This window comes from Medicago truncatula, chromosome 2, assembly GCF_003473485.1.
Source record: "Medicago truncatula cultivar Jemalong A17 chromosome 2, MtrunA17r5.0-ANR, whole genome shotgun sequence".
Taxonomy (NCBI): Eukaryota; Viridiplantae; Streptophyta; class Magnoliopsida; order Fabales; family Fabaceae; genus Medicago; species Medicago truncatula.
Genome location: NC_053043.1, coordinates 30,944,696 through 30,958,308, shown reverse-complemented (window position 1 = coordinate 30,958,308; position 13,613 = coordinate 30,944,696). Strand labels below are relative to the sequence as shown.

At 38.0% G+C, this 13,613-nt stretch overlaps 1 protein-coding gene across 1 annotated transcript; it reads right to left on the bottom strand.

The window, feature by feature from the left end:
- Window positions 1-4,927: 4,927 nt before the first annotated feature.
- LOC120578367 (uncharacterized) lies at window positions 4,928-7,473 on the bottom strand. Its single transcript, XM_039831048.1, has 2 exons — window positions 5,826-7,473; window positions 4,928-5,742 (listed from the first exon to the last, which is right to left on the bottom strand). Exons 1-2 carry the CDS (start codon window positions 7,471-7,473, stop codon window positions 4,928-4,930), a joined length of 2,463 nt encoding a protein of 820 aa, XP_039686982.1.
- Between the last annotated feature and the right edge of the window lie 6,140 nt (window positions 7,474-13,613).

Here is a 13,613-nt window from a genome sequence, read left to right as displayed (position 1 = left end):
TAGTATAAGTTTGTGTGGGGAATAAATAGATAAATCAAAATGGGGCGGAAGCTAATTTAATTGTAAAAGAGGCATCACTGGATCATGGAGGAAAGGATACCCCCTCGCTAACTTCCTACGAGAAGGTGATGTTTCTCTAATAACTCAAAGTAGCCATAAATCCTTCTAAAAGAAGGAAAGAATTAATTGCACAATTATAAGGCATCATTGGCACATGGAGGAAAGGATACCCCCTCACTGACTTTCTACGTAAAGATGATGTCTTTTAACTTATAAATTTGCAGCACTACTTAGGGTGATCATGGAATCTAGGAGGAAAGGATACCCCCTCGCGGACTTCCTATGAGAAAATGGTATCCCCTAAGCAATCTGCAGTCCCCAAGGCACCTAAAGTTGTCAAATAAATCTAGATAATTCTCATCTCTCTTATACGAAATGAAGAAAGGACTTTTCTCGGTTGGTTTAATGCTAGGATTAGAACTTGTTTCCTCATAATATCTATCTTATACAGGAGCAAGAAAAGGGTTGGACTACACGCACACACACTCACTTAGAACTTGATTGTTGGGTTGAATAAAGATTATAAGAAATGCTTGAGTTTGTAATTAGTGTACGCTTGAAATTAAAGCCTTTGAGGAGACATGAGTTTTGATTGAATTGTCATATATAATCCTGTTTATTGTTACTATGTTTATGTCTTTTGCTTGAGGACAAGCAAAGATTCAAGTGTGGGGGAGTTGAATGAGTCATTAATTATCTATTTTAGTATAATATTTAGTTTCATTTTAATTAGATTTAAGTTTATTTTATTTTAATATTATTTCCTTTTAGAGCTATTTTACTTCAATTGCATATTATTATATTTCAGGAATGAATATTTGATGGATTGAGTCTTGGAGCAAAAGAAAGGGGTTTTGGAGCTGATTCGGAGCAAAAATACGAAGATTCAGAGACAAAAATATGTCTCCCCCAAGTCAGAAGCTTGGCATGGCCCGTGCTAACATTGGCACGGCCGTGCCACCTCCCAGGACAGCCTTTTGCTGCTTTTACTTAGATTTTAAGCTACTCTATTTTAATTTTACCAAAAATCCCGTAGTTGCTTGTGAAACATTCTAGTGATGTAATTGCTTAGACTCTAAGTCGAATGTAAACTATAAATAGAGTAGCTAGCCATCACAAATATTCATCTTTTATTCTTGAAATTCAATAAGTGACAATTGTCTTTCTTAATAAAAGTTCTTTTCTTAATAAAAGTTCTTTTCTTTTCCTGTACTTTCTTATTATTTACTTTTATGTTTTTCCTCTTCTTCTCCATGTCTACGATGAACATGAGTGAATATACTTCTCTTGTCTTGGGATTGTTGGATAAGTCTAATGACATAATCCTAATCAAACCAAGCTTTAACCCTAATCTTATGTAACCCTAATCTCTAATCTAAATTCACCGTTTTAACATGAATTAATTAACCATTATCAGACTCTGGAAACGAAAGTGGAGGGTTTGATAATTGTTAATCCATCATCTCAAATATCAATTCATAAAACGAAAGTGGAGCTTTGATATTCGAACAAGTGAATTTAGACAAAGATTGTAAAGGCAGCGAAATAGTCTTTACAATCTTTAAGACATATAAGTTTCGAACTTCAAGGATTCTAGTAGTGATCAAGTCAGCGAAATAGGCTTGGTTGCTAAAGGGACCAAAATCTAATAGTGACCAAGTCAGAGAAATAGGCTTGATTGCTAGAGGAACAAAAGAGAAACTGTTTTTAGAGGTTAGGTCTAACATAAGGTTCTTGGTTTAATAGTTTGGCTTGTGAAGGATTTGTCACCATGACGGACCAATGATCCCAAGGCTCTTTTTATTATATTATCTTTCAACCGATTGAAAACCCCAACTTTGCAACTTGATTCTCTTCTTATCATCAACAAAAGTTAATTGAATTTAACAATTCCATGCCGGAACGACACTCTTTTATTACTACTTCGATAGAACTGTGCACTTGCGGTTTTATCCAATCAGGCTTTTGAATATTGATTACAAGATGACTCTTGAAAATTTTTGCTTAGAGATGGGCTTCGCAAATGTGGGGTTCATCCATGACTGTTGGAATCATGATCTAAAGCCGGAAGACTATGACCCTGCTAGCTTTTGGAAACGCATTACCAGTTAAAGACAATTCAATCCTCGTTCCAATAAGGCTAGTAACATTCACAACCCCGTGCTTAGGTACCTTCAAAGGGTTATGGCTTGTACCATTTGAGATAGGAAAGAGGTAGGAACAACTAGGATGGATGAGCTCTTTATGCTTTGGGCAATGCTTAGTAACAACCCCGTGAATACTTGTTTTTACTTGCTTGATTACCTTACCTCTGTAGGTGCTAAGTCTGATACCTTCATTGCTAGGAAGTTTGAAGTGGGTGAGGACGAAGGGATAAATTCAATTGAGGGCAACAATAGGCTTAACATAGGGACCCTCATTTCCATGAACTTCATTAAGCGTCATCCGCCCATGGCTTATGCACTCAAGCTCAATGTGATTCTATTATTTATGCTTCCTAACCCATCTCGGACTAACACCGAGGTGGAAGACAATTTGTTGTATGTTGGTGATATTCCACAGGTACATGAGGAGCACCATGACCATGACACCGGAGCAAACTTTGAAAATGAAAGATGGGCATGGATGCAAACTGAGGTTCAGAGGATAAGCACCGAGCAACAAAGGCAAGATGTTGAAATATTCGGGCAAAGAAATGATGTCCTAAGGGCCAACCGCATATCCGAAGAGAATAATCAAATGCTTCAGAACATGATGCAACATCTCAACCTCCAAGGTCCTCCTTATGGACCTCAATGAATAATGTGAGCTTTCCTCTTCCTCTATTCCCTTATCTCTTCTCTCTTTCTCCTCAAGTGTGTGTGTGTGTGTGTGTGTGTGTGTGGGGGGGGGGGGGGGGGTAATAAAGTGTTTTGAGTCGTAATGTTTTGAAACTCTTTTGAACTTGAATTCTTTTGTTATGTTTTGTTGCGAAAGGAATGATTAAGTAGCTTGTTTTTATTGAAAATTATGACATAAATTGGTTGTTTCTTGTACATGAAAGTGAATTCTTGTGTTTAACTATTCTTGATATACCCACATCTTGTTTTATTGTGAATAAATTCTTCAATGAGAAAAACACAAGTTGCATCCCTTGAATAGGTATTTTAAGGAGCACGTTCTAATTTTAGTGGTACAACCCTTAAAAGTCTTTAGAGTAAAAGTAGTATAAGTTTGTGTGGGGAATAAATAGATAAATCAAAGTGGGGCGGAAGCAAATATATTTATAAAGGAGACATCACTGGATCATGGAGGAAAGGATACCCCCCCGCTGACTTCCTACGTGATGGTGATGTTTCTCTAATAACTAAAAGTAGCTTCCATGAATCTTTCTAAAAGGAGGAAAGAATTAATTGCATAATTAGGAGGCATCATTAACACATGGAGGAAAGGATACCCCCTCGCTAACTTCCTACGTGAAGATGATGTCTTTTAACTTATAAATTTTGCAGCACTATTTAGGGTAATCATGGAATCTAGGAGGAAATGATACCCCCTCGAGGACTTCCTATGAGAAAATGGTATCCCTTTAGCAATTTGCGGCCCCCAAGGCATTTAAATTGTCAAAATTAAATCTAACTAATTCTCATCTCTCTTATATGAAATGAAGAAAAGACTTTTCTCGGTTGGTTTAGTGTTAAGATTAGAACCTGTTTTCCTCATAATATTTATCTTATACAGGAGCAAGTATTTATCTTATACAGGAGCAAGAAAAGGGTTGGACCACACACACACTTAGGGCTGGACAACGGTCGGTTTTCAGTTGAAAAATCGAAATCCGTTCATAACCACGGTTGATATATGCACATCCATTCCCGTCCGTTTGATATTTCGGTTTGGTCGGATGTCGGGTGTTTCGCATAACAGTTGGTTTCAGACGGTTGTTTCGGTTTGCATATCCATCAAACAAAAACAGAAAGAAGCAAAGGTAAAAAATAAATAAATAACGAAGATCTAAGCCAAAGAAGATGCAGGACAGATAACTTCTACTTTCTTGAAACATTTGGGTTCTCATTCATCAACAGATCGGTGTAGTAGCAACAGAGTTTCAGTATGTAAGAGTATATGAAGATTGACACACTTTGTTTGAGAGGTTACCAAATAAAGATGGCTTATTGTGAAGTTGGGGTTTTACTGGAAGAAAAAAAAATGAAGGAGGAACGTGTGTTTCTGTGGGGGAGAAATGAAAGAGGGAGAGTGGTTAAGGGTGGAGACATGGAGTGTCTATCCTAAGAAGATATATGTGAAATTTTTTTTTTCCTGCCCTTGTTTTTGTCGAAAAATCCAAAAATGCCCCCTTTTGAAAAAAATTGCACAAATGCCCTACTTTTTCAGTTTTTCTGGTACCTTGCTACCCCCACTTGCGGGGTACCTTTAAATTTTTTTTTAAAAATATTAAGTACCCCGCAAGTCAAACTTGCGTGCTATTTTTTGAAATTTTTTTTTTTAAATTTTTATTACCTCGCAACCCCCACTTGCGGGGTATTTTTTGATTTTTTTTTTAATTTTTTTTAATTCCCCCAAGTCAAAATGACTTGTTTTTTTTTTTTGGTTTTTTTTTTTTTAAATTTTTAAAATACCACTCTAAACAAAAAAATTAATAAGGACAAAAAAAAAATAATAAACAAAAAAAATACCACAATATTTACATGTATTATTTCATCTACTATAAATACTTCGTTTAATTTTTCAATTTATCATACCATTTGAACTTATATTAATAATGTAAATCTAGGCGTTGACAAAAAAGTAATTATAATAATAATGATAATATTTACAAAATTAAAAACATACGAAATACAATAAATATGAAATAAAGACTAGAGTTCTACTGATGTCTAATATTAATGCAATCTTTGCGGGAATGACCAGGCATCCTACAAACGCCGCATCTTCTCTCAGTTTCCACATCGTCCATTTCGGTCCTAATGCGAGTAATTGGTGGACGACCTTTCTTTGCCCTACGCATAGACTTGTCGGGAACCACCTTCAGTCCTTCATGATTAGGCCAATATGACTGGTGGTGAACCACGTCGAAGTGGATGTTGTATACGGCGTATACACACTCATTCGTGAATTTGTTATCGACAAAAGTCTTGTAGTCATGACAAAAGCTAGAACATGCGGCAATGACATGTGAGCATGGTAGGTGTAACGCTCTGAATCGTCCACAATCACACCATTTATTTTGTAGGTCTACCTTGTATTCTCCCTTTGGTAATCCTTCTCTATGGTCGATGGTTTCACGGACGGAAAAGGTATACCGATCCCGATCAAACTGAGTGACATGATGACTGTTGGATTTAATCACCTCATTCCTCAGATATTTCATGTTGTTTTCTGAGAATGGCTCACCAGAATTTACCCTTGCCGCTGCCTCATGTCCTCTTTTAGCAAACAAGGCCGCCAACCTGTAATATGATGCTTTCACAATAGCTGTGATCGGGAGTCCTCGAATACCCTTATACACGTTGTTTTGTGACTCTACCAAGTTACTTGTCATATGGCCCCATCGTCGACCATCGTCATGTGATTGAGTCCACTTTTGTTTGGGAATATTGTCGACCCATGCTAAAGCCTTTCGGTCTGCAACAGCAATTTCAGAACGGTAATATTCGAATGTAGGGATGTTCATGGCGTAACCTGCATTGTTTGGGAAAAAGTTAGATGTGTCTTTTTAAACAAATAATATGTCGAATTTACGTGGAAAGAGATATGTTTTTTACCCATGCCTTCAACTTTCTTCTTAAGTTCCCCATCCTTGAATGATCTCATAAAGTTTTGTGCAATGTGTCGGACACAATACACATGGCTTGTCGGAGCACCGTGCCATCCATTATGTGGATCATCATACGCGCTCTTTATCGACACATGTCTATCAGAAATGAGGCATATGTTCTCCTGTGGGGTGACATGCTGCCTTAGATTCTTCAAAAAGAAACTCCAAGCCTCCTTGGTCTCGCCTTCCACGATTGCAAAAGCAATGGGAAATATCTTGTTGTTCCCATCTTGCGCAACAGCTAACAACAATGTTCCTTTGTATTTGCCATACAACCAAGTTGCGTCAATTTGGACAATGGGTTTGCAGAATTCGAAACCTAAGATGCACGGACGAAAGGCCCAAAAGAGACGCTTGAAGACGATCTCATTTACCACTTCTGTTGATGAGACTGTTTGAAAATCAATTATTGTTCCTGGCAAATCTTTTTCCATGACCATCAACCATTGTGGTAGTTCTTGATAAGACTCCTCCCAATTACCATAAATTGATTCAATCGCCTTATTCCTTGCTCTCCATGCCTTTTTGTATGAAACTGTGTAATTAAACTTCTCTCGGATGTGTGCAATTATAACCTTCACTGTAATTGAAGTATCCATATGTAGAAGTGACTTAACACTTTCACATATCACATTGTAACTAAGTTTGTGATGATCTTGCGTCATTTCTGTTGAGACACATGTATGATCATTCATATTGCCGATCTCCCATTTATCAGTTTTTTTCCTCCACGAGGCCCGCAATTTGAAACCACATTTTGTATCTTTACATTTGATGACATACCTTTCAGAATCTGATTTTTTCACAATATAATCCGTTGATTTCTTCATGTGATAAAATTTAATTGCAAGAATGCAATCATTTTTGTTATGGAATTGCATCCCCGACGCAATACCTTGATCGACCGGAAGAGTCATTGAATGATAAAGTTCAGTTGAGTGGTCATCATTGACGTTGCGCATGGACCTTGGTGGATTGTAAGAAGCTCGGATTGGTAAAATTGGTAGTTGTGGCAGATCGTCGTCTTCATCTTCGTCCTCGTCTTCTTCGTTCTCATCACCGTTTTGTGCAGCAAGGAGCTCTTCATCATCATCATCTTCATCATCTTGAACTTCATCATTTTCTTGGTCTTGGAATTGGGAGGTGAATATATCGATTTCAGCGTTTAAAGTTTCGGGTTGTGTTGAACGGGATGGTGTTTGAGAGGGATGAGGTTGAGTTATTCTTTGTGATGGTTCATACACATTTTGTGACCACTGTGACTGAAAAGGTTGCGATGAGGATGCACCATAAATGGATGACGTGTTGTAGTGTGGTTCGGACGATGAAGGGTTGTTGTGTTGTGTACTATATTGTTGTTGTGGTAGACTTTGGTGTTGACTAGAACTTGATGGGTAATTTAACTCAACATTAGATGTTGGATTCTTCATCTCAAACATAACATAAAGCTCTATATAGGACAAAGAACTGTGACTTTTATGTACGTTAAACATAAACTCGACATCGTCGTTATCAGTTATTCTTAACGCCTGGTAGTGAATTGTGGTAGTTCCAACAAACATGGGATTCCGACATATAATTTCAGACACAACCATGTTATCTCCGAGACATAACTTTTCCACTATTCTTTTTTTGAGATGCAAGTAAGTACTAGCCATGCTCACTTTAAAACCTTTGGTATACTGACTTTGGAAAAAAATGCCGGATTCATTTTGTTTAACTTCTCCATTGTAGTACACAAAAATGTTTATATTTGGTGCCATTGAATGGTTTGATGTTAAGAAATGAGGAAGAGTATGAAGTAGAGTGGTGTGATACAATTATAATAGGTTCACCACTTTTATAATAATGAAATGGTGTCAAAAATAAAACGGAATGCTTCCTCACGTGCCAGCTTAGATTGGAGTACCACGCAGCTCCCACTTGCGGGGTAGCTGGCTCACGTGCCAGTTGTAGGGCACCTTGCAACTCCCACTTGCGGGGTAGCTGGCTCACGCGCCAGCTGAGAGGGCACCTCGCAACTCCCACTTGCGGGGTAGGGTGTGCACGCGCCAGTTTATGCGCCCTTCAGAGATAGCTGGTCGGTCATTTCAGTTTTTGGCCCTCTGATGAGATAAAACCGCAAGTGTACGGTCTTACCGAAGTAGTATAAAAGAGTATCGTTCTGACAGGGAGTAGTTCAATTTAATTAACCTTTAGAGATGATTAGAAGAGAGAAGAGAATTGTAAGTTGGGGGATTTTAAACGGTTAAAAAGCAAATTAATAAAAGAGCCTTGGGATCGTTGGTTTCATCTAAATAACAAGTCCTTCTCAAACCAAAACCATAAGCTTATAATGTTATGTTAGACCTATTTTCTCAAGACAGTTTCTCTTAAGTTCCTCTAGCAACCAAGCCTATTTCGTTGACTTGATTACTATTGGATTTTGGTTCCTCTAACAACCAAGCCTATTTCGCTGACTTGATTGTTATTAGTTCCCTTGAAGATCGAAACTATATGTCTCAAAGATTGCAAAGCCTATTTCCCTGACTTTGCAATCCTTGTCTGAATTCACTTGTTCGAATATCAAAGCTCCACTTTCGTTTTATGAATTGATATTTGGAATAATGGACGAACAATTATCAAACCCTCCACTTTCGTTTCCACAGTTTGATAATGGTTAATCCATGTTAAGACGGTGAATTCAGATAAGAAATTAGGGTTACATAAGATTAAGGCTTAGGGCTTGGTTTGATTAGGATTATGTCATTTAGACTTATCCAACAATCCCAAGACAAGAAGAAGTCTACTCACTCATGTTCATCGTAGACATGGGGGAGAAGAGAGAAAGCATGAAAGTAAAAGACAGGAAAATAAAGGAAAGGAAAAGAACTTTATTTAGAAAAGCAATTGTCACTTATTGTATTCCAAGTAAAGATGAATATTTGTGATGGCTAGCTACTCTATTTATAGTACACAATTGACTTAAAATCTAAGCAAGTATATTCCAAGAATATTCCTCAGTAGATTGTGCGCCAAAATAGAATAGCTTGAAGTCCAAGCAAAAGCAGCAAAAGGTCTTCTAGAGGGTGGCACGGCCGTGCCAGGCTTCTGACTTGTGGGAGATATATTTTGTTTCCCAATCTTCGTATTTTCGTGTCCAATTTGCTCCAAATCCCTTTCTTTTGCTCCAAGACTCAATCCATCCAATATTCTTCCCTGAAATATAATAAATTGCAATTTAAAGTAAACTATCCTAAAAAGGAAATAATACTAATATAAAATTATATAAATCTAAATAAAACTAAATTAAAAAGCATATTAAAATAGCATATAAATGACTCATCACCCTCACACGTGATTTAGCATGGTTTGGTCATTTCAGTCAAAAATTTTATGCAGAAAATAATGCATTTTTTGCATGCATTGGTCATTTCATGAGGCAATAGATGCAATACTGTTGAACAGCATGCTTCTGCTTTTACATGCAATTGTCATTTCTACATTTATTTGAACACTATTGGCATGCATGCATTGCAGTAGTAACACATGATTTCTTCACTTCAATTAAAATACCACACTACTATTTCAATTTCTTTACACATAGTTTAACATTATAAATACCACAACCTTATTCTTACTCTCCTCCCATATTCTTTTTATATCAATCCTTTTCTTCCTTACTCACTCACTCACTCACTCACTATCCTAAAAAGGAAATAATACTAATATAAAATTATATAAAATCTAAATAAAACTAAATTAAAAAGCATATTAAAATAGCATATAAATGACTCATCAAACTCCCCCATACTTGAATCTTTGCTTGTCCTCAAGCAAAAGGCATAAACATAGTAGCATCAACAGTTAAATCAAATGACAATTAAATTAAAGTACATGTCTCCTCAAGGGCTTAAATCCAAAATGTACACTAATTACAAACTCAAGTATTTCTTGAAATCTTTATTCTACCCAACGATCAAGTTTCAAGTGAGTGTGTGTGTGAAGTCCAACCCTTTTCTTGCTCCTGTATAAGATAGGTATTATGAGGAAACATGGTCTAATCCTAGCACTAAACTAACCAAGAAAGATTCCTTCTACAATTCACATAAGAGAGATGGGAGTTTTTGAGAATCTTTGTTCTTTGCCATATGCATATTTTAAGTTCTTTATTTAAGGAACAACATTTTCACGTAGGAGGTCGGAGGGCCTACCCCCTTCCCCAATCTAGATTCAATGGTATCCCTTAAAACATCGTCTTCACGTAGGAAGTCGGAGGGCCTACCTCCTTCGCCAATCTAGTTTCAACGATGCTTTTTTAAAGTTTTTTCTCAAGATAACAATCACCTTCACGTAGGAAGTCGGAGGGCCTACCTCCTTCCCCAATCTAGATTCAGCGATGAGATCTTGGAATTTATTTGGCTTTTTGGCTTTTTACGATCTCCCTTATACTCACTTATACTACTGGCGCTTTGAGATTCTTTAAAGGTTAATGCACCACTAAGATTAGAACGCGTTTCCTTAAAATACCTATTCATACATTTACTCAAGGGAAGCAACTTTGTGTTTTTCTCATTGGAGAATTTTATTCACTTTAAAACAAGATGTGGTTATATCAAGAAGACTTAAAACACAAGAGTTTGCTTTTTATGTACAAGAATCAACAAAATAAGAGGAGACAATGAAAATTTTTGTGTCATGATGTTTTCAATAAAAATTAGCTACTTAACCATGCCTTTTACAACAAAACAAAACAAAAGAATAAAGTTCAAGGGAGTTTGGAAGCACTACGACTAAAGACACTTTATTAGGCTCCCCCCACACTTAGGAGAAGCATTGTCCTCAATGATTCAAGGTAAAAGAAAAATAAAAGAGGAAGAGAGGTAGAAGAGTGAGATAGAGATGGAAGAGATAAGGTGAAAAAGAGGAAGAGGAAAGCTCACATTTTTATTGAGGTCCATAGGGAGGGCCCTGAAGGTGTAAGTGTTGCATCATGTTCCGAAGCATTTGGTTATTTTCTTCGGATATGCGGTTGCCCCGTAGGACATCATTTCGTAGCCCAGATAATTCAACACCTTGCCTTTGTTGCTCGGTGCTTATCCTTTGTACCTCGGTTTGCATCCATGCCCATCTTTCATTGTTGTCGTTATGGTCATGGGGCTCTTCTTCATGGTGCATGTGGGCACCTTCTTCGTCACCTTGATTATGCTCTTCATGTACCTGTAATCCATCACCAACATACAACAAATTTTCCTCCACCTCGGGGTTAGTCCGAGATGGGTTAGGAAGTAGAAATAAAAGTGGTATGCGAAGTTGAAGTGCATAAGTCATGGGTGGGTGAATCTTAATGAAGTTCATAGCAACAGGGGTTTCAATATTAAGTCTATTGTTGCCCTCAATTGGATTTATCCCATCTTCCTCACCTACTCCAAACTTTCTAGCGATGAAGGTAATGATACCACCGACTACTATCTCAGCTCTATTGTCAGGTCTAGCTCATATGGAGGAAAGGTAGTCAAGTAGGTAGAAACAAGTATTAACGGGATTGTTATTAAGCATTGCCCAAAGCATAAAAAGTTCATCCGTCCTAGTTTTTCCTACTTCTTTTCTACCCCAAATGGTACAAGCCATGACTCTCTGGAGGTATCTAAGCACGGGGTTGTGAATGTTACTAGCCTTGTTGGTGCGGGGGTTATATTGTCTTAGCCCGGTAATGCGTTTCCAAAAGAGAGCGGGGTTATAGTGTTCCGCATTTGCAAAGTCCATCTCTAAGCAGAAATTTTCCAGAGACATCTCATAATCCATATTCAAAAGTCGGAAGGAGACTCTATGATCGGGGTTGTCAAAATTCACCTTATCCTTCGTAAATTCAATAGAACTTAAGAATTCATAAGTGAAATTTTCGAAGCCCTTCATAGGTCTAAGCATATCAACCCATCCTAAATTTCCTAGTAAGCTGAACACATTATCCCTTAGTCCTAGCACACTCAAAGTATAAGGATCTGGATATCGACAAGGATGCAAAGGTTTAGAGATAAGAATTTTATACCTGTCCCTTTGCTTGGTGTCCTTGAAGATTATGCCATGATTCTTGGCTTGAGTCTTCTTCTTTTGTTGTGGTCCTCCGGAAGAGCTTGCTCCACCTTTCCTAGATGCCATTTATCCGGAACCTTGGTTGACCGTTTGTGTTTTGGGTGAGGGTTGGGTTTTGGGAAATGTTTTGAGTAGAAAAGGTTGGTTGGGTGATGGGGTTGGGGTTTGAGTAAGTGTTAGGAGTTGGATTGGGTGAATTGATGAAGAATTTGTGGGTTTTTAGGTAGGTGGATGGGGGCTACGAATTTGATGATATTTGGGAGGGATGGAGGAAAGTTGTTTTTGATTGATGGGTTATGATTGAAATGGGTTTGTGATTGATTGGGTGAAGAAATTATGTGAAATGGTGAGGTTTTGGGGGAGATATGGAAGCTTTGAAATTCTATGGTTATGGAGGTTTTTGAGAGAAGTGTAAATGGAGAGAGAGTTTGTGGTGGAGAATGAGGGAAGAAGAAGATGATAAGGTGGGTTTATCCTTACCTGTGGTCGGGCACGGCCGTGCCAACCTTAGCACGGGCCGTGCCAACTTTTTGGATCTTAGCTGGTATTTGGATGGTTATGGTCTGGCACGGCCTTGCCAGTGTGAGCACGGGCCGTGCCAAGGTTCTGGACAGTGGCCTCAAAATTTTTCTCGTTTTGCTTGAATCACCTTCGGACAATTACCTACAGAATAACTTAAAAACAAAAACGAAAGCAGTTAAATACGTGGATTGCCTCCCACGAAGCGCTTCTTTATAGTCATTAGCTTGACGTTATAAGAAAGTGTCCTTAGAATGGATCAAAGAGGTCATGTTGTGTAGATGGCGCTAATAAGCGTTCTTTCACTTTATGACCTTTAATCATATTACAAGAGTAGAGGGCGGGACCTTTCATATAATTCTCCAACTCAAATCCTATCAACTCATCACTCACTTGAAAAACAATCCTACCGTTTTGAACATCTACTATAGCACCCGCAGTGGCGAGAAAGGGTCGTCCTAAGATTATAGGGCACGCATTGTCCTCATCTATGTCAAGCACCATGAAATCAGTTGGGATTTCCATCCCTTATATTTTAACGGGGATGTCCTCGACATATCCGACAGGTTGTATATCAGAACGATCGGCTAACTTCAATGTTGTGTCGGTAGGCTTTAGCTTGCCCAACCCCAGCCTTGTAAAGAAGGGTAGGGGCAACAGACTAACACTAGCTCCTAAGTCACACAAGGCATGGTTTAAGGTTTCATTCCCTATCATACAAGGGATGGCAAAACTTCCGGGATCTCTAAGCTTAGTAGGTGGCTTCTTGATGATTGTACTAGTGTCCCTTGTCAAAGCTATTGTTTCATTATGATCTATAGCCTTTTTCTTTGAAAAAATTTCTTTTAAAAGCTTGGCGTATAGAGGCATACGAGACAAGGCTTCAGCATAGGGGATTTTAACGCAAATCTTTCGAATTATGTTAAAGAGTTTAGTGAATTGAGCCTCCGAGTTGAGCTTAGTAGGCCTTAAAGGTGTTGGGGCTTTGTTCTTATCAAGCGGTTTCTCACTTTTTATCACACCATTCTTACCTAGACACCTGACACTCTCCTTCTTGACATTTTTAGCCTTAGTAACAGTCTCTTCTATCTTACTACCCCCCAGAAAAATAGCGTTGACATGGGCTTTGGGGTTTGTTTCAGGT